General features: G+C 35.3%; 1 protein-coding gene and 1 non-coding gene across 2 annotated transcripts in view; one reads left to right on the top strand and one right to left on the bottom strand.

Annotated features, from left to right (window-relative positions):
• Positions 1 to 22329, bottom strand: part of LOC113500050 (F-BAR and double SH3 domains protein 2) — a 106260-nt gene extending 83931 nt beyond the window's left edge. Inside the window, exon 1 of the mRNA XM_026880715.1 lies at positions 22166 to 22329. Within this exon, the coding sequence (XP_026736516.1) occupies positions 22166 to 22234 (69 nt within the window). The 5' untranslated portion in view covers positions 22235 to 22329. The remainder of the gene's footprint in view (positions 1 to 22165) is intronic.
• On the top strand, positions 16686 to 16758 carry Trnar-ucg. The gene has a single exon. It is a non-coding gene; the product is annotated as a tRNA-Arg (tRNA).
• Positions 22330 to 23105: the final 776 nt, after the last annotated feature.

The raw sequence follows: 23105 nt of genomic DNA, 5'->3' as shown, positions 1-23105 counted from the left end.
TCAAGAAGAAATCTGTAGGTTTAATATTAAAGTTCCTGCGTTAAATGTACTATCTTTTTTATTTAAAAAGACGTCACCCACGATAAAGAATTTAATCCACAAACATACAAATACAAAATCTCAGAACAAGCATTCGTGGATCACACAAATGACCTACGTGGGCACCGAACTCGCGACGCGACGCACCCAGTGGCGACTTCAACTGGTTCAGAAATATTGCTTATTAAAACCTCATATAAGTTACGCTCATCACGAATTAAATGTACCATACTATGTGAAGCTTTTAAATTGACTACAATAAGTGCTATTACAGCATTAAAGCAACTTAGATTCAAACAGTATACGCTGCGGGAATTCGAAACTATTAGAAACTCCTATGAATGTATCGAAATGATTGAACATAACTTTTAGCTTCGCTAAAACATCCTGCGATCCTGCACGGGCGGGGATTGTACAATAACTTGAATTCCATTTCGTTGATTGAAATCGCAATCATAAAAAGGAACTTTGAGACAACTATGTATGAACTAGAAACATACACAAGCATTAGGCATTTGTAATATCCAAAAGTGAATTGAAAACAAAATGAAGCAGTATGTGGAATTATATTGGAAAAATTGATTTTGTATGCATTTATCGTGTACATTTTTGAAAAAATATACCGAATTAGCCATAACGTGTTTTTACAATTGAATATCACAGTAAATACTAAATTTAAATGAGCCGTAAAGTGTTGAAACAATAACAACAAAGACTTCTATTAAAAAAGGTTGTCGGCAAAAAGTTTTCAGTGAACCTTTTTTAGTACGTTGTAATCCGGCTTCCTCTTGTTCTTGAACCACCTCGAGCTGGACAAAGGCAACAGCTTCTGGATTTAATTAATTTTATAATAGTAAGGCATCTGTTATCAGCACTGCCTTTTAAGGTAAAAGCACAGTGACAATTTTGGTGTATTTATTAACTAGGTATTAACATTTCTTTGTTTTTTTTTTTAATTCAATTCGATTCTGTAATTTGACTAGTGCTTCTATCAAACGCTATAATAATGATACCACATATGTTCGACAAATGATTGCTCAGAGGTCGTTTCTCGCAACCTAAAGCGAAACGAAAAAAAAACATGCATCACTCAAGTATTATGGCTGACTCGAATAAACGTTCGAAAACTGTAGTTTTTTAATTCCCATTCTTTTTATTTGTTACAGCTTACTTTCTCAAAGGCTGCAGAAATGCTTTATTTTATTCCAGTTAGAATCTTTATTCCATGGAAGAAGTACGTTGAAAGAGACTCTTGGTAATGTCTGGATTACAGTACCTTCAGTGCAAAGGTTTAACGAAATACAATTTTACGACGGAAAAATAAATTTTCATTTAAAATAAAATCTAGGTACAGCTTCACTTCGTTTTAAGCTCAAGCTTAGGGAGCACTCTCCTGCTGTAAAGCATAATGGGTGGAAATCCAGGCTTATAGTTCACAGGGTACCAGACTAACAACTGGGCAACAACCTATAGATCAAATCTCCTGAAGGTTTTAAAACTAGGAGCGAAATCCCTTACTCATACTTACTTTCCCCGGCTTTTAACTCTTAGGGGTTGGTTAAAACGTGATTAACTTGCACTGATTTAAAAGAGAAAACTGAATATAGTAAAAGTTCCTCAGGTTTTTGTTTCGAAATATTTTGAAGCTGGGGACTTACACAAGAAAGAGCCACGAAAAAATACTTTTTCGGCTAGTGGCTACAAGCAAAATTTTCAAACGTTTTGAGATAAGAAAGCATAACAACTTTTATCCTCGACTGTCATACCTCGATCTTTGGCATTCGTTTGGATATCCTCGACCAAATCAGGTTAGAGACTAGTCAGGAAGGCAAACCAATGGCTCTGGTAAACTAGGATCAATTAATTGTGATAAATCCGTAAAAAGTAAATAGATGGCTTCTAGGTAATTTGTTCGACTCGCGATCCCGCCGCGTCAGCTCATGATTAAGAACTCCGGTTAGGTCCGACAATAGTCGGGCTATCCCGATAAGTACGCGTAAATAAACTATTGCATCATTTAATAATGAATCATTGACACAATAGTTACTATAAAAAGGCAGTGACAAAGGTGAAATGAAGGGGAAATCAAGTCGAAAAATCCAACGATTTAAATTGTGTAAATAAACAGACTAGTAGAATGTTTTTTGGTTCATTAATATAATTGATTTAAGCTTCTATTCCCTCTTTAACGATATAGGTCACGCGAATAATGCCATGTAGAGAAAGAATTTAATAATCTCACGGAGGATTATATTTTGCATGATTGTCCTGTTTTTATCAGACGAGTTTATATTGGAATGAATCATTCGATTGTTACTTTTCCTCTAAAACCCTTTTTCAGTACCAGTTTTCTTGTTTCACATTTTGCTTTGTGTAAATAAAACGTTTAAGTTAAATTTGACACACTTCTCTTTAAAAAGGTCAATCGAAAACCGAGAAGTGGGTATCTTCTAATATGTAAAATGCCCGTGTCACGATGTTAGTTACCGCTCTCCTCCGAAAAGGCTTTAGCGATTTATGTCAAATTTTATATGCCTATTCAGCAGGTCTGAGAATCGGCTACTATCTATTTTTCATAACCCTAAGTGATAAGGGTTGTCCCCTTAATATTTGGTCTCCACTATGATCATCGACTGTTAGGAGGTACATACTGCGCCTTGACAGCTAGTATAAGTATAAAAAAGCCGAGTATATGCATAGTTAAGTTCGTTTAGAGAAAAAAAGAGAACGAGTAATTTATGCGATTCAAATTAAGGTTCGCGTATATCAAAATGTGAGCGATAGGTATTCATTTCATGATTTCATAATCTAGTTAAGAGCTATTCAATTCGTAATGACGAATGGTACGCGGCGGGATTCGATTGAACGTCTAACCCAATTTGCGTACTTAGTAGTCGATGATCCACCTATTCAAAGGAAGATATTGTTTACCATCTATCTGTACCTTATTTTGAAAGGTAATGAGAAAGGTAATAAATAAAGATGGTGACTGGGTATGAAAATTAAAACGCGCATTTTTCCCTTTTCTCAACAACAAAACTGAAAAAGATTTAAACTGCATTAAAGTTCAGCAGAGTTAGCTTGTGAGATAACGATTTCCAAAAAAATATACACAGTCGTGACGTCATGTCTCAGTTCTATTCACTGTTTGATCAATTTATATTTGCGGAACACTAGAAAAATACGTTTCTAATTAGCATTAAACTGCAAAACACTGACCAAAAAGTCTTTATCCCTTTTACCTCTTAAATACTGAATTTTGCTACTATGGAAGGTCCAAAACATCAGAATTTTGCTATTAGGTATCGAAGGTGCAGTAACGCAAGTACACGACGCAGGACGGCGTCTACACTTCAAACCTGCTTTACTCTAGGAGGTCTCGTTTCATTACGTGCGAGGACCCCTGCCCTACTCGAATGCTCACGTATAGTCGTGAATCCAATATCCCGGCGAACTTATTATCAAAGTTCAAAGATCCAAGTCTGGTTTGCTCGAAATCGACTTTTGTAATCTCTAGGTTGTTGAAAAGGTTAAAAAGATTTGTTTTCCCGATCATATTTATTCGAAATGTCACGATCGGAAACTGCATCTTTCGCAATGAAGAAATCTTTTTATTATGGATTTAGTTTCGTTAGACTACAAAAAATACAAGAATGGAAAGTTTCTACTGGATTTAAATTGAGCAGCGCATTTATACAGAGTTACCCTTTGAGATTTAAAGTCATATCATAGATTGCAATGCTGTTTTTATAAAAGATTGAAAATTAATTGAAAAAGGAAAAATTAGTTGTAGTTTTGATAAAAACCAATGCTAGTCTTCGATTCTTTGTGGAAATAGTCTCTGTTATTTTATTTCGAACAAACAATCCTTTGACTCATTGCGTTGTTATTTCACGAAATACAAAGTTATTCTTTTGTTTCATTCCACCTTTTGAAGTATAACAGGCTGGGATTAAAAATACAGGCATGCTATAGAAGCTTTATAAATGTAATTGAACGTTGAAATCTTTTTCAAATGTAGAACGCTACTGAGTTTTTTTTTCTTTATATCATGCTATGGAACTTTTGTCATAAAACCTTCTTCTTGTTTAACTTTGTTCGCAATTTCGTTTCACTCTCGGAATTCGTTGAGATTTTTACATATTATATGTATATTTTATATAAGTATTACGATTTCATTAGGAACCACTATTGAAGTTACTAGGGTATTTTAATATGTATTTAAAATATTATATTACAGTACAGATACTGGTATATTGAACAGGAATCATCAAACAAACTTTTCTGGCGTTGGTTAAAAGTCCATCTTTTAGCGTGTCTTTCGTTACAATTCAAGACTTTTTACTGTATTTAGTATGTACTTTTTAAAGTATGGAGCACTACTTTACAAAAAATTAAAGTTTTTTTTTCAATTAATAGCTTAATACGCAATAGTTAAAAACGAAACGTAACAAAATAAGGAGGTATCTTCTAGCAGCGATAAAAAGTATGAGATATAGGCAATCAAGAGTGTGCGATATTTCTTTTACTCTTTTTCCATAATTTTATGAATAAAAATGACAGACGTCACTTTTCAAGAAGTCTTTTGGTAATAAAGCCTAGATTAACAAACACTAAAGCAACCGCAGCAACTCCGATCCGTTTACCTAGTACTTAGAGCTAGCCCTACTGGTTAACAAGCGGAACCCAATCAGTCCAAGTTATTTCCCTTCCAACCACACGTGATTAACAATTGGACATGTGTGTGTGGGAACTGTAGCTGTGTGCGTGACTGTGTAACTTCTAGTATTGTTAGTGTCCGGAGAAGTGTGCGTGTGTAATAGTATGGACCTCTTTGGTCTTTGTACGTTTGTAATGGATGGAAGACTAAAGACGGCCAAGTGTGAGTCGGACTCGCAAGACTGTGGGATCCCTACAAATAGATTTAAATATAAAACCGAAATGATCGTAATTTCACTTTTATTCTTTCTGTTGATGTAAAAGTAGTTTAAATATATCATTAGTAAATATTTTGACACTCTAGCTATGTTAGTTATGAAGTACGAGCTGGTGGCAGACAGACAGATAGCGAAGCTTTACTAAAATAGCTGTCGAGAATGTCATATATCGTTACTAAAAGTAGTAACAAAATACTACTTTCACAATACTTGGTGCGCAATTAAAAAACTGCAAAAAAACGATACATATTATTCCACAAATTTATTCAAAACAGAAAAAGATGAAATCATTTTCATAAAAAAACGCAATAAGTATCATTTCTCGACTCAAATAAGACGTCTTTCAATTTAAATCTTTGTTTATTTTGTTCCCGAGTACAATGTTATAACGTCATCGGGTGACATTGTCCCTTGATCGATGTGAGAGAGTGTGCGTGACCACATACACATATAGCATGTATAGTATAAGACGAGCGTATCTGTGTGCGTGAGCTCTAACCGCTAGAGATCTCACATCAATACGCTGACCTTCGTACACACTGATTTACAAACTTCCTTTAATCTCCGCTGAAAATGGCTGACTATTGTCAAACAGGCCACTAATCAGATTGCGAACCTCAACTGTGCTGTAACTTTAAATATTAGACTTTAACACAAAGCATTAAGGTTTGCTTTTGTGAAGTGCTGTTTGGTACAACGAAACGTTTATTCAAACAGTGTATTAATCTGTCGTATCCCGTCTTGCCAACCTCCTTTTTGTCATGTTAACAAGGGAAAATAAACAAGCTCTCGGTAAACGTTTCTACCTGCTACGTTCTAACGCGGGTACTTAATTATTACGGCAACACACACATTACTGAAGTAAGCACGTACTTTTTACATATTGGTTTGTGAAGCCATATGACGTCACAAACCGCTACGAAATGTAGCGATTTCGTAGCAAGCCTCTACGCCTAAGCTTCGACGTTAGAGGTAAAGACGTTTTTAATATTTTTTTAAATATATAGCTAATTTTTATTATTATCGGCGTAAGTTAAATTCAAAAATAAAAAAGCATTACAAATTGACACTAACAAGGTGGAGATGATCTTTCTTTGTTTGTTTTATTATATTCACTATTTTCTATTTCTAAACGCTGTATAAATGAATATATTATTGCCAAAAATTAGGGTCTTGTCCCAAAAAGAAAGACATACAGTGTTTAATGAATTCAATTTGTTTTAATAGATTCGAGTGCAGATAACTCTACTATTTTTTATAATACTAAAGAAAATTATTTTATACTTCATTAAAAATGTAAAACCATCCATACGGATAATTGAATAACAATATTCAATAACAAAAAGCAACTGCAGAAAAAGTGAAAGCAATTGAAAAACAATCTTCTATACAAAATAAAACAATACAAAGAAAAATGTTTATGAAATTAAATGGACGATGAAATCTAGCGGAGTAAGCACCTATTTAGTTTTATTGAAACTGCATTCCGTCGGAGTGGAGCTTTGCTAATGGATCATTTCATTACAACAGATTGGAGCTGCATTTTCAAAATGTTTCTCATTAATTAAACAGAAAAATCAGTAAAAAGTTTAAGGTTAAAAACAAATTCGAATTATATCCATTCATCGGATAATTTAAGGATAGAAACTCCTTTTTTTGGCCTACATGGATGATATTCCTTTCTCTGTTTAAGACAAAATCAAGTTTGCGCCTAAGACTAAGAAAAAAATCGTTCCAAAATTTCTATAGATTATGTATAACAACGACAAACTTCCAATGGCTTAAAAACCCACACCCTTGTATTAAATTAAACCACGCAACCGTACCTATCAATACTTGTGGTTAGGGTTACGAAATGTCACAACCGAGTTCATAGCAATAGACTAATTCATAGAACTCCTGAGTGTAACGTGTGACTTCTGAGAAACGCTCAAAGGACTGCCAAAGGCAAGGCAAGTAGCAAAGAGAACTATCAAAAGCTGTTTGTCTAATACCCAGGTACTAAGATGCTTAGCCACGTGTAAAGTCAATTAAATGCGTTCATACAAAGCGTGTCTTGTAAGCTTTTGGTTTTGAGACATTAATATAGAAACTATAGCATCATTAATTTTGACTGCAGTCTAGTGGTTGCAAGCACACTGTGCGCGTCGAGTCGCGGCTTCGATCCCAACGTAGGACAAGCTTATGTACATATGATCCACGAATGCTTGTTGTGAGTCTGGGTGTCTTTGTGCATGTCGTATGTTTGTAAACCACCAGCCACACAAGGATTAAATTCGTTACTGTTGGCGACGGGCGTCAAAAAAAAATCATAGTTCATCACATTCACTGACTAAAACCCACCCATGTTCCTTCCTTTGCTCTTCATGTACCTTGGCACGGTAACCCTTTCGGAAAATCCCGCTGCATTTAACTGTTGTACCTTTTCTAATTGATATTAGTGTCTGAATAAAGTTTTACACGGATACGCTTGCAAAATGCACAGCAGACGTGAAATGAAATATCATTCTCAGCTGTCAGGCTGTCATTGTATTGTCATGGTCGAGGAATGTAGAGACGGCAAGAAGCTGCTCTCCTTTTTTTTAAACATTATATAAAATACGTATACGATGAGTAAGTGGGAATATTATTTACAAAATACATGTATGGTGAGTAAGTGTGCGGCACTTGAAAGAAAACGTTTCTTGGACAAAGCTGTTACGTAAGACAGATTGGTCAATACGAGGCAAATTTGTCTTGTTTCGAATGAGCTCTTGCTCTAAGTGTCAGCACTGATGTGAATGTAAGTTTGTTTAATACGTTTCCACGAGAAAAATACCTAACCGATTATTATAAAACTTTAAACACATGTTCTTGAAGGCATTAGAATTAACATAACGTTAGTTTTACTCGGCATAAAAACAGAATTATGCTGTTCAGCGAACCCCATGCGAACGACCGCTTATTTGTAAAACATGAAGTTTATTTTAAGCCATGAATGATTGCACAAATCTCACACTATCCAGCTCAGGATTCCCAGTAAAAAGACAATAGAAGAATCTCTATTACAAATCAAAAGTATTGAGAAGTTACATTTAACTACCAACAAATAATAAATCCCACTGTCAGTAATCTACGATCATTTAGCACGAGCTTACTCATAGTCAAGTCCTCAGCAGTGATTAAAACCTTTTGCTTATTTATAAACTGCTCGACCTTACCTCGCTGTGTTCTTATAAATAGTTTTGCGTGATACTATTTACAGTGACGAAGGATATCATTATTTAGCGGTCAGTAAATAAGACACGCACTTGACACCATTAAATCTATACTCTATATCTATATCTATACTAATATATAAAGCCGAAGAGTTTGTTTGTTTGATTGTTTGTTTGTTTGAACGCGCTAATCTAAGGAATTACTGGTTCGATTTGTAAAATTCTTTTTGTGTTAAATAGACCATTTATCAAGGAAGGCTATAGGCTATATAACATCACGCTGCGACTAATAGGAGCAAAGATATAATGGAAAACGTGGAAAAGACGGGGAAAATTCTAACCACGTGGACGAAGTCGCGGGCAACAGCTAGTGTGAATAGGCTGTTAAAGAAATCGTCAACAAGCCAAACACGGTTGGGAATTATCAGCTAAATCTATACTAATATATAAAGCTGAAGAGTTTGTTTGTTTGATTGTTTGTTTTTTTGTTTGAACGCGCTAATCTCAGGAACTACTGGTCCAAATTAAAAAAAATATTTTTGAGTTGAATAGACCATTTATCGAGGGAGGCTTTAGGCTAAAACATCACGCTGCGACTAATAGGAGCGAAGATACAATGGAAAATGTGGCAAAAACGGGGAAAAATATTCAACTTCGAGGGCTTCTGTTCAAAAATTCCTAACTTATAACTTCTAACCACGCGGACGACGTCGCGGCAACAACTAGTATAAATATAAATCTTGAACTTATAAATATGAAAGAAACTGGTCACAATTCAATCAGATTCTTAGAACAATTACAGGAGTCTTACAAAGAAAGAAAATTCTTGAGATCAACTCTTTAACAGGTAAAGTCGACATAAAGCTTGTTTGTAAATAACTCTCTATCGAAACATCGACGCTGTTAGGTTTTATGAAGTACGAATGTAAATTGGGCGCAGAACAATTAAAAAAGTTTTTTTCACCCTAGTTATTATCTTCTTTCTTCTTCTAATATATAAAATTCCCGTGTCACGATGTTAGTTACCGTACTCCTCCGAAACGGTTCGACCGATTTTTATGAAATTTTGTATACATATTGGGTAGGTCTGAGAATAGAACAACATCTATTTTTCATACCCCTGAGTGTGAGCAACCCGCTCACACTAAAAAAAATATTTCATTTTCTGGACGATATTTTTTGTTTTTATTTTTTTTATAATATGGCATTAAAAAATACATAAACCTACAAATAATTGATTAGGCAAAACAACGTTTGCTGGGTCAGCTAGTAGAAAATAAAAGTTCTTAACGAAAAAGGATGGCATCATACTTATACATCTCTCTCTCTACGCGGCTGCAGTGATTGGTAATAATACCTCATTAGACAAAATCTCATTTTACGATTTTATTGCCGACAATTTTCTATTCCATTGCATTCTCATAAGTAGGTCAGCAGTCGGAACAATAATAAGTCAATTATGGTTGTGTTGTTCTAGGTCAAAGTTGGAACACTTAGTTTTTTAATTACGTTCTTATTGCATTCGTGTTATTTAATAACTATAAGAAAAGGAAAAATAGAAGAAATGACTTTCCAGCCAAAAATCGTATTTCACAGTAATTAAATCAGCAAAGAGTTTACCTCAATTTTGTGTATAAGTTAACTTTAGCTGAGTTTAAATCTTAAGAAATTATTGTGGCAGCTGAAAATTGTACTACTTACTCCATTTTAAAAATAAGCGCAAGTTTACCCAAGTCAAACATCCAAACCTTATTGTAGGACAAAACAATACTTCGCCGCGTTAGCAAAACAAATATCAAAACACTCGCATTAAAAATGGCAAAAACAAAATTGTCGTTTGTTTTCCGAGCGACCGATTCCCCGCTCAATGAACCTCCACACAACGTGTATGCGGTTCATTCACTTAAATCTCTCAATGAAAAGTATTACAATGTCAATGCAGTTCGATCAATATTGAAGTATGAGGCGGTTGTCTCACCGCCGGCGGCGAGCGAGTAACGAACAAAGGCAAAAAAGTAGAAACAAAATGCGTTCGCGAGCAGCAGGAAGCAAATTCAAATGTTCTTTATTTTCGTCGCCGGGCTATACGCGAGCGAGTGTAACACTTACTTACGTAATATTATTCAAGTTGACGATGAGACACGTCGTCCTACGCCTTGTGCTTTGACACTTCCACTTCTTCAAGAATATAACTTTAAGATCTAAGAGTAGGGAGAAGTAAGAGAACATGCTCTTTGAATAATTGCATCACCAAGTTACTTCCTAGCAGAAGAAGGAGTACAGTATGTGTAAAAATCCCTTAAATAATATACATGGATATTAGGAACGTGAAAAGACGAGATAAAAAATATTGAAACATTTTTCTTTATATTAAATCAAACTATATTTCTTAAGCACAGCATTAACTACTAGTGTTTCAATGTTTTTTTGGGAAATTCCCCTTAATTAACAAATCTCAATTTTAGGGTACCTGAATGCTATGATTTATTAGTTGTCACAAGCATTTTGTAACAATAATTACATTGATTTCGGAAAATTTATTGCTTTTTCCAGCAAATAATTGCACCTTTAATTGATCACACAGGTTTTGAAAATGCATATTATATACAACCTTCTTTTGTTATAAGCTATTTGTTTCGTTTACCCGCTGGCGTTGGTACCCCTGCCTCGACGTAACCGGCCTTTTAACTGTCTAGTTAGAGTTCATGTTCGTAACATTGAAACACTGACCGGCTAGAAATTAATATGATTATTCTGTCCATTCAATTGTTGGTGTAATTTAAACTGTGTTCGTGCTTTGTTTTTTTTTTCTTAATGTTTTATGGACGTCGCTGGTGGTTTGTAAGTTTTGATGCTTTTTAGAGGTGTTTATACGGCTGTCTAAAGAGGTTTTATTTGGACTATCAGAAGTCTTATGTCTTTACTCGAAATCTTTTAGTAATTTTGATCTTTAAGTGTGTTGACTTACGAACGAATTATCGATAAACCACAAAACAGTTTTATGTTCCATTTCAAAAAAATAATTGTAAGTCTAAATCTGCGGTTCTAAACAAATACCCTTGGGTATTTAGTGTAGCTTTGTTGCTTGTTTACAGTTCGACGTAGCCGTAAGCTCGCAATGCGGTTAACTCGACGCAGTACCGGCTGAAGTAAACAAGCGTTTATAAAGTCTTAGAATGGACCCTGATGACCTGACCGATGTAGTGAAAATATTAAGTTTTATAACTACTGTTTTTGCTAATTCATAGAGGTACATAGCATTTACCTTCTTTAACTGACTATGAACAATGGACACCTATGAAGAAAACTTTCGAACAGAGTGGGTACTCAAACACAAACAAAATTTTTAGCACAAAAACCCCGCAGATACCACCAGTCCCCCGACACAATGCATTTGAGCTCACGGGCTGGATATAACTCCTTTATCACAAAGGTAGATAAAAAAGTTGGTTACAAAAAATTGATAGCGAACGTCAAAATTGTGATAGCTTACAAAAGCCAGCATATTTTAAAACGGAACAATCGAGTTTTCCTTCTCGTGCATTTTTTTTAATTCTGTCTGTCAATAACTTTCGTGTCAGTCTCAGCTGTGGTCCTGTCCAAAATGGAGATTAAATAAAATAATTTAAAATAGACACTTTGAGAAGGGGAAAAAACCAATTTTAAAAATTAATAGCCGCTAAGCATTTTACTATAAGTCCTATGTACGATAAAATTCGAAACAAAGCTTTTGGAGGGCAAATATATTTCAGCAAAACTCAAGTAGAGTTTCGATTCTTTGTTCTTTGCAATGAAGCTTCGGAACAAAGGACCTGCCGGCACCAGCTTAAAGGATCCGTTGCCAGCAATGTAAGAACTAAACTACTACAAAGAATATCACTTCCAATTTTGCAAGTCTCTGGACAAAATCGTCCTGAATACCCTTTGACAGTACTTTCACGTCTGCATTTCTACAAATCGAAGCATCCTCTGGCTACGTGCTATAGGAAAGATCTATCAGCACTTTGAAACTGTTGAAAACAGGGAATTTAGATAGTGGACAGTTACAATGAAAGGGCTGTGGCAGAATAGTATACAAAATCAATTTGCTAAATTCTAGTCGAGCTTGTGAAACTTGATAACATGACAAAGCTTGTGACTACATTGGAAAATTGGGGCTTTTGCCTTTTGACATGTATGAAACGGTGGGCAAGGTTGACATGCTGGCACCAATTAGTAAAGGCCTTTGTGAGAAGCGATTGTCGGATACAATGGCTGCAGAAGTTATCTTGATTCAGTCTTTGTTTGATTTAATAAGTGTTCCAAAAAAGGGTGGGAGTCGAATAGTGGCGTTGACTGCTATACCTTAGGTTCTGGGTTTAATCCTCACACAAACGCTTGTTCTACCTGGGGATCTAAATCACGACACGTCGTGCATAGCTTTGATGACCTTAACCACTCGGCTCGTCTCAACACCAGCATCCGAGGATCACAAACTATCCGGAAATCGAAACCGCGACACGTTTACTCCGTGGCGTCCCATATTAATAGACTATCCGTACAGTGCAACGATGTGACAAATTCTAGGATACCTAGTCATAATCCACTTCGAGATTAATAGGAATCAACCAAATACCTTGATCTAATACATTGCAACTAGCCTAGATGTTAGACAATTAGTAGATGCATCACTCCGCCGTGTTTGATCTACCTGCGTCGTGCATGTCAGATCTAGTAATACATCAATGTCTAATTTGCTAGGACAAGTCATCGCATCTTCATTTGATAATCGAATGAGATACACCGCTAACACGCCCGATAATAGCCTAATACACTCGTACATGTACGTATATACCATGTCCATCAATAAATTAGAGAGATTGCAACAAGGTTTGATGATTTAGCTAATCCTCTCTATATTTGCTGTGAAACTAAATGTTCTCTGGGGCTAAAGAAAAACAAATAGAGAAAAAAATCCATAAAATTTATGAGCGTAGCATTTTTTTTGTGTTTAAGCGTTTTTGTATTTAACTATTTTTTTCTAACTGATTTAGGTGCCTTACAAATTTTAAAGTTTACCCCATTTAGATTATAACCAAAGCTGATCAGAACAGAGCAACTGAGAAAAAAGGGTTAAAACATGTTTTAAAAGGGAGTGCCTGAGTATTTGTACGTTCAAACCAAATCCGTAGGGACCGCATACAGCAGGGGCTACATACGCACACATACACAATCAATCTCTCACCCTAAACGCGTAGGCATTCATACTTCGATCCGACCGCGACGTGCGCTTATACGAGTGCCCTCAAATATACATGTAGGTAAGTTTCTCTATGGCACTGCTCTGTAAATCCTTACATTTCGAAAAAAAGTATTTATTCAAGTCCTAAATTGCTATTTAAAACCGCTTTCCAGTTTCGAAAAGGTATTTTGTTTAAATTCAAGTTTTTTTTTCACCAAAGCCATAATGTACACAGGTGGTCAACTAATGAGCTTTAATTATTTATTATCATCTCTCAGATACAAAGAGGAATTTATTGTAAAAATGTTACATGCTTATACGAATAATCCGTCGGGTAACATATTGCTGGATAAATTACAGTGTAGCTGCAGCGTGCAGTTTACGGCCATATGTCTGCTTTATATCGCTTGGATTACTTAATAAAGCGGGAGATACCTATATTAAAGTCTTATCTCAACAAAAACCGGTCAAGTGAGATTCCGACATTGAGAGTTCTGTACAAAAGACCAAATCCTTACTTATATTATAAATGTGAAAGAGTGGATGTTTGTTAATCAATCACGCAAAAATAGCTGAACAGATTTGGATGAAATTCGGCATGCACATAGCCATTGACATGGAAAGGAACAAAGGCTACCTTTTATCCCGATTTTTGAAATAGTTCCCGAGGGAAAATTGAAAAGGTGTGTAAAAGCTATAAGATCACTAAGATGATGTATTCCCATGGAAACGGGGATCACCGAACGCTGTAAACTGAAGTCCACGCAGACGAAGTCGCGGGCAATAGCTAGTAAATAAAATTCAAGACCGGGTTCATTTTGTTTAACATTTTTTGCTCTGGAAATTTCAATGCTCTAGCTACCACACTTCTTAAAATAGAGCTCATTGAGACAGACAAACGGACAGACAGCTGATATTTAAAATAGAATTCGGTTTTTACCCTTAAGGTACAACACCACACACTTTGTTATTATTATTTTTTCTAGGTGCACAAATAAACCTGATTTAAATATTTATTGCATAACCTTTTTGTTTCCAATGAACACGCCTACCTGAAGTAACTTTATATAAGGCTGCTGAAGCTTTCTTGGCATTTCCTGTAGTTGAAAGGTCAAACAATTACCGGCTTCCAACTAAGCGTTGCTCATTTATCTAGACCGAATGGAATAATTAAACATGACTTCTCGAAAACGCTCGTATAGAAACAAAATTCTTAACGAAAAGATTATCGTAATAAGGTGGTAAAAGTTTTTATGGAAACACCTAAATTAATCTATACTAATATATAAAGCTGAAGAGTTTGTTTGTTTGTTTGAACGCGCTAATCTCAGGAACTACTGGTCCAAATTGAAAAAATATTTTTGTGTTGAATAGACCATTCATCGAGGAAGGCTTAAGGCTATAAACCATCACGCTGCGACTAATAGGAGCGAAGATAGGTACAATGGAAAATGTGAAAAAACAGGGCAGGTATAAATCATAACTTATATCTTCTACCCACGGGAACGAAGTCGCGGGCAACAGCTAGTTTTCTTTATATACCTTATTCAAGGAAACTTTACAGGTCACCTCATTTGATAACTTTGGTATAAAACAAGGACATTAGTAGAGTCTCGAAGATCAAAAGAAAGAGCTTAAAGAAAGTACACAGACCAAGTAAAGGAAATGGCGGAAAAAACAACACATTAGGATTCGCAACTCCGCCGCCGCATCAGCTCATGATTAAGATCTCCGGTTGGGTCCGCAACTAGTCAGGTAATCCCGATGCAACGCGTGAGTAAACCGTTATATAATGAATAATCCTCGCAGTAGTTACTATAAAAAGACAGGAGGAGTAAAAGAGACTATGGTGCAAAAAACGGTCCGAGCGAGAGGGCTCCCGACGGTAGTATGTCTCTTTCTAATGGAGTGACCATGACCAAACAGAACCCGGGACATATTGCTTGTAAAAACGATGGTGTATCTTATGTTGATGCTACCTAATTTAATGAAAGTAAAAAAATAAACCTATAGATAGAGTGTATATATATTGGAATCAATAGCGATTTGTGTTGCTAGAAGACGAAAAAGAAAGCAAATGATATTCTGGGTTCACCCTATAGATGCAAAATATGTTTAGAATTGACAGACTTTTTACTTGATTATGGTACAATAATGTGTTATGTAAATAAAACAATAATTTTTATTTTATTAATATGACGACTTTTGTACCAAAAAAAATGGAAAAAGTAGCTAACCCTACTTTCAATTTTGAAGTGACAATAGATGACAATAGTGACAATAGAGTATTACCAGGCCCAAATATTTAAATTTTACCTTACTCAGTTATAATGAATTATTTTTTTAAATAAAAGTAATACAGTATTTATTCCGTATTATTTCATGATTACTTAATTTTACTTTAACTATTTTTACAATAAATTAAACTAAAAGGATATTTACATTTTTTAAAACAATATCAATATAAAAAGAAAAATATACATTATTTACAAAGTGTCAAAAAAGACATCTTCATCCCTGCCAAAGTCGGGAAACGTGCCCAGAAGGCTGTTAAAAGGAATTAATTAATTAATTATAGAAACTAAAACATTTAAATACGTTTCAAAGTATATTAATCGTTCGTTTTAGTAAATCTTAAAAAGGAAAAATATAAGGTTTTTTACCATTTCACCCAAACCCAATCATTCGTTGAGCTGGCAAGATGTTAGACAAGGACACACTACCAGCGGGAGCCCTCTCGCGTGGACCGTTTTTAACTAGCTACCGCTCACGAAGAATAAACTACCTTATGCTGACGGTTTGAAAGCTCATTTTTGATAATCATTTTTTTTTTCGTGCATAGTCTAGCTAGTAGAGAATATAATGTCTTTGGGAGCGAAAGTGATATAAGAACGTTCACCGATAATTATTTTTGTTGAAGAGAATGACGATTACTTCCTTACACAGAAGTGGTATATAAAATCTGGCTTCTGTTAAATCCTGTATACAACCCTGCCCCATACAAGTAGGTTCATTGCTCAATCCATATCCAGACTCTATTGGAATAGTCCCCTCTAGTTTAATCAAAAAATATTTCAGTAAATTACTTATATTGACTATCTAAGTTCCACTCATTGTATCGCTCTCCATTTCTGGAATTGTACTAGCAAACAATTAATAACTTAACCACTCCTAGGAATTATAATCGAGCGAACTCAAAATGTATAGTAACATTCATTGAATCGGGATCCCTTACCCTAATATTATGGCATACATTCGAATGAGAAAAGCTATTTGCGCTATCATTGTACCGGCCGTGTGGCCTAATGGATAAGGCATCGGACTTCGGATCCGAAGATTGCAGGTTCGAATCCTGTCACGGTCATCTGTTGAGCGTTTTCAGTTTTATCCAAATTTTTGATACTTTTTAGAAAATAATAGCAAAAAACTTGAGGAACAATGGCTTTATACATTGCTTTTTTTCGACTGTTTGGTATTTAACTTTATTATAAAATATTATATAAAATTGCTGTATTTTTTAAAGTTTAATCCTCAGAAAATGTAGGGTTGCTGAAACTGCACCGATTGGGACATTGGGCGTGGTTGAAAACGCCGCATCGCCTACAAAACCGAATGGTCACAATTGTGTGAGGTATGACATCGAAGTTTGGTGGTACCGTGTAACGAATAAATTATACTGAAATTGTGGAGTAAAATTAATTTATCGACAGATTCCATGTTTATTTCATACAAAGGTAAATCATATCTTCTGCCTACGAATGTTGCAGCATAGCGTTTCATTAAAACGATTAATTAATCAACTGCCATTATCTGTTTAATGACACTAGACTTGTGATTTTACCAATATATCTTCTAATATATAAAATTCCATCGTCACGATGTTAGTTACCGTACTCCTCCGAAACGGTTCGACCGATTTTTATGAAATTTTGTTCACATATTGGGTAGGTCTGAGAATAGAACAACATCTATTTTTCATACACCTAAGAGATAAGGGTTGCTCACACTAAAAAAAATATATTATTTTTTGGACGAAATTGTTTGTTTTTATTTTTTTATAGTTCGCCATTAAAAATACATACAACTAGAAAAATATTCGGCGAAACAACGTTTGCTGGTTCAGCTAGTGATATATGTTTTTATTGTTCGTTTCGTTGTCAGAGAGAATAAGACCACAAAAGTTCTACTTCACAAGATCATTTTATAACCTTATGTCTTTATGTACTTATACTCTCAGTAATCTTGAATTTACACCAACCAAGCAAAAGGTTATAAATAATATTTTAATAAATGATACAGGTATCTACTAAAGACTCATAGGTCTGATTCAAACTAGTAACATTTTTTAAGTAAAACCAGTACTTGTACGGATGGTCTAGCGTCCTGACTCCAAGGAAAATACAGACGTCAGTCACAGTTGCAGACTAGCTGAAAGGCAGTAAATTGCAACGCCTTTCTATTAATCCGCATTCAGACATCATTTCGCGGTTACTCTGAGTTTCCTTCGTCCCTGTTTCTGCTAACTGTCGTGGCCAAGTGGCATTTTGACGCCTCGCGACTGAGGGAGCCAGTGTAACACCACAACTACTTAAAATAAAATTCGTGTCAGTGTGGGAGAGAGATAAAATCTGCGCTTTATAGTGTGCCTTCTCGATCACACTTCACACACATACTCTTTTAAGAGTTCATGTTACATCTGTCTTTTCAGATGAGTGAAGATTCAAAGTAATAGCTAGCATCACTAGGGTTAAAGATTTTGGTCGTAGCTGCAAAATATATTTTGAAAATATGTGAAAAATAACTCGAAATCATGTGAAATTGAAAAAGAGTTTTCGCATCTTTTTGTAGTGTTTTAGTACTGTATTACGTTTGTACTCCTTTTGTTGCAGTTCTTTTTACTAACATTCAAGTTCCTTGATGCAGTCAAAGCATGCGGTTAGATTAAGTGCAAAAACTTAAAAAAGATGGAATGAACTGAAATTACAATATATCAATGAAGTACACCATTAAAAATAAATCAATAAAAGGGAAATGATAGAAAATTTACTAGAAAAGTGAATAATTTTCATTTTCCAAGGTACGGTAACGGCTAGACCGCCCACCGAGTTACATACCCCTATGTTATTACACAGCTAACAGTTACCGTTGGCACCGCGTTAGGTACGCCATTAAGTTATTAGATGGCAGACGAGTCGCCACTAAACTACTTGCGATGTGAAAAGGACTTGTGTTTCTCTTTTGTTTTGTATTTTCCATTGAAAATGACGTAAATGGGAATAGAGGCGTTTATTTGTCAACTTTGACCGTGCGGAAACTTTTTTAGCCACTACCTGGCAGATAAATTGAAAAATTTGTCATTCTTTGTTTGAAAAAATCTGTCAAGTAATTTAATGGGAACTTACACGGCGGTGGTGAAACACACTGAAATTAAACCTTTTTTTAAGCACCTCATAGCTTTTTTAATGAACGGCGTATTCTCAACGGTGGACTGCGGTAGAATGAGTTTATTTACTGTTTGATCGGCAACATTTTTCATGGTGATAAATAAATTGGCCTTCTTGAGAGTTGCTAATTATTTAAAGCATAATCGGTCTCTGCTTAACCACGGATAATGATCGATCAAACGAATAGACAAAGACGTAGACTTGATATCAGACATGATATCAGAATGGATATTTTACACTTGACGGTGTCAGAAACTCTACCTACATTTACATCAAAAACGTCCTCAAGAGTAGCAGTAAGCAGGGTAGGTGCTTAAGACATATGAATTTTATTAGATACAGGTAGAGAAGAGACAAAGCAGTTACGTCATGCCCGAAATGACAGAGAAATATTGATAATTAGGAAGAAAACAGTAGCTTAGGTAATAAGGTAGGAAGGAAAACAGATCAAAAGAAGATAATTTGTAACGATGTCTAATATACTTGTACATTAAAACAAAAGCTTCATAACGTGATTGAAATTTCATACCGCGTGTAATTTTCTTAAAAAAAATCTTGATAACCGAGTTTCTTCCATTGAAATTATCCCGTGACGTTACAGAAATAATAAATTAACACTTAATTCATCGGCCTAGCCTTTTTCCCAACTATGTTGGGGTCGGCTACCAGTCCGGTTTCAGCTAAGTACCAGTGTTTTACAAGGAGCGACTGCCTTTCTGACCTCCTCAACCCAGTTACCTGGGCAACACGATACCCCTTGGTTAGACAGACTGTCAGACTTTTTTCAGCTTCTGACTATCTGTAACGACTGTCAAAGATGTAGGAACTTATAGCCGGGACCCACAATTTAACGTGCCTTCCGAAACACGGAGGAACTCGTTATGACAAAAATGGTCACCCATCCACGGGCCAACCGCGTCAAGCATAGCTTAACCTGTGATCGAATCACTTATGCGGTTATAGCTTAGCCACGAGCTCAAATTAACCAAATCAAATTAACACTTAATTAAATGTAGTTTTTATATACATGTGGTTTATTTGCTGTCAGCTTGTGATAAGAAAGGAGATCGATCAAAACGGTTTGTTCCTAATGTTAGTACTATGCGGAAATCTATCCTGACACCAAGATTTTAGATTAATTTGCCGATCCACTTGGACCCGGACTGTCCGAGAAGGTTATCGTGATCCCAGTACATATAGGGCCAAGAGACTAACATCATCATCATCATCAGCCCATATTCGTCCACAGCTGGACATACTTCACCCTTATTGCACGCCATCGAGATCTATGAATATGAATACGGGAGGTATATGAGTGAGTTCTGGTCAGTAAAAGTCTGACAAACGCTTCCGCTCAAGCCAAAGCGAGAAAGATTATAATTTGATGACTTCACATCCGAAAAAAAAACCCATGAACTTTTAGCTGTCACGACTCACTTATTGTTCCTAAACCACCATTCGTTCAGTCAGTATTCAAATCGGTTTAGTAGCCGTAAAGTTTTAAAAGTTACAAAACGTTTCTCGTAAATCGACCTGCCAACGTCAGCTCGCCGTGAACCCATTACCGTTGCAAAAGACGAACATCATGATATAATAGTTTCTTTGTTTCTTTACCAATGCGATTTCTCAATTTCCTTCTTTTAAATTGGTTTCCGCTGTCTTTTAAAAATGAATTTAAAAGGCAGTTATTGCCATTTTCAAAGGCAGAGATTGGATTCACGTTGGTTACAAGACAGGCCCTTTGTTCAATGCATGTTACACAATTGGCTTAATGTTATCTTTAAAAATATTTAATACAATGGATAAGTGATCTTATTCCGGTTGCAAATAGTTCGAATTTCAGTGGTTAACAAATCAGCAATAAAAAATGGTGTTACCGGCTTGTTATTCTTCGCTAGGCAGCTTTGAAATAGTTCATTATTATTCATTAAAAGTCGTCTACAAATTGGTGAGACACAAATTAATAAAGAAAAAAGAGGTAGCTAATTGGGTCATTGAAACCGCTCAATATCTGAAATTCGTGTTAGAATTATTTCAAACAAACTCCGAATAGATGTTAAACGTCTTAAAATTGATTAATGTTTATTTATAAATAAAAGTTTTCTCAATTTTCTCATTATAATTGAATTCAAATTAATATAAAAGAAGTAATTATAATTCTACAACAAAACTCAATATTTTCAACGTACAAAAACTTTAACGTATTTTTTCCTTTATTATATTTACTATGTAAAACAATATGCAACATCTTATCAGCGTTGGCAGGGCAAAGTGAATTATGGAAATAATTTATAACGGACTCAACACGCCTCCGTCAGCTGGTATGAGCCAGTTATCCATCAACCGAGGTACAGGCGCTAGGTTATGACAAAAAAAAATCGTCGCTTCTCTTGCGCTTAAGACGCTAATAGAAAGAAAATAAGATTGAAAGACATGAAATGATTACTTGTTGACCAAGTGAAGATGCAAGAGGTTCAATCATTTAAAGGATAAAATGTAAAGCATGAAACTTAAGGAATAGTAGTTTATTACTTAAACATATATAAGACTGTATTCAAGAAATACGTGAAGTTAAAAAAGAGTGTGGGAGGGACTCGCTACAATTCGAGTAAGTACCATACCAAAACACATTTTGAAAATAAATTGGTCACTCATCTAATTGATGACATAAATATTAAATCTGCAAAATGTTAAATTTGTCTATAATGATTAATGGATGGAAACAATCAGGCAGCTGCGCCTTTGTAACTTTTTTCAGTTTTTACCCTTTTGGTACTAAACCCCTAAAACTAAGGTATGCATTTAGCCTTTGAGGATCTAGATATTTCAACCGCATTCGATTATAAATTGGCAATAATGTAGAGAATTAAAAAAAAGACAATTACAGGACACCACCAACCATAACAAAAGTGCATCACAAAAAGAACCTTACTGTTATAAATATAAGAGCGACATTAACCACGACTGCTGCGGTCTACGGTATTAAACTTAATAAACTGGAATTAGGTCCTGGGTATCTGCTGCATAATATCTTAAGACTTGTAAGGTATCGTACTCTCAGGATCCTATCACATTACCTAAGGCACGTGCTAGAGGAAATATCATTAGTATCACAAAGACAGGATATTCTGTACGATATTAAATTAAATATAGATGCAAGGAAGCCAGCACTATGCCGTACTCAGACCTTCTTTGATAGAAAACCTAATAGACTCCGCATCAATCACAATCTCGATACCTTTCAAGTACCCTATAATAAAATATCAAATTATGTTAAACATGATCCGAGATACGAGAAAACAAAAGAAAATTTAAGAATATACTCACAGGATTTCTTTGTTGTATTTTGTTTCTTAAATTGGCCTCGAGAACCATACGACGTAAATTCTCACTCATTATTCCTGTTCTTTATTAAAATATAGAGTTAAAATAAACAGAGTGTTGTATTTTGAGTTGTCACAGAGTTTATAAAAGAGGATTGAGCGTCTCCTCTGAGTGCGAGGACCATTGTGTCTCTTGAGTCAGTAATAGCGTGATTGAGCTGACTGCGCTCACAATAAATCTTACCTACTAAAACATATTATACATATAGGTATACAGCTTTGATCAATTTCAATGTTATTCATGCATTTTTGCGACGTTGACTTTCTATTACGAATGAGTTGTTAAGGGCTTGTGCTTTAAAAGTGGTTAAGATAAATGGAACAAATACTTATTAATTTTTCACATATGATAGGAGATAATAATAACCAAAAAACAACGAGCTTAACGTGATCCTGGGAAACAATTGACTGTTCTAAGCAGCATCAAGATTAATCTGTATGAATTAAGAGGTGTAGGAAAAGATGCAGACAGGTTGACAGCTAGGGCTTTACTTTATATTTAATTTTACGTCTGCGGTACGACCGCTTAACATATTCTGTTATTTCGGATCCCTAATCCACTACCACTATCTCCTAAATCAACTAAAATATTGGTATCTTCTCATAAATCTTCCACAACAATAACAGTTCTGTGGGTAAAAATATTCATATATTTCGAACTGCTCTTGACATTGAGATATTTCGGAAGCCTCCGTGCTGAGAGTTCCGAGTTTTATTTGGGAAATCGATGACAGTTTGCCGGCTGAACTTCGCCTAGAATATCAAAGTTCGGTAACAGTGGCAAGGGCTAGGTCGGACCTAAATATAACGGGACCGTGTTTTAGCTGGAAAGTAGTGAAGATTCGAGCGCTTAAAAATAAAGTTGTCAACGAGAATGTTATTGA

Source organism: Trichoplusia ni, chromosome 1 (genome assembly GCF_003590095.1).
Source record: "Trichoplusia ni isolate ovarian cell line Hi5 chromosome 1, tn1, whole genome shotgun sequence".
Lineage (NCBI taxonomy): Eukaryota > Metazoa > Arthropoda > Insecta > Lepidoptera > Noctuidae > Trichoplusia > Trichoplusia ni.
The sequence above is the reverse complement of the archived record's forward strand: the minus strand, read 5'-3'. Positions and strand labels throughout refer to the sequence as shown.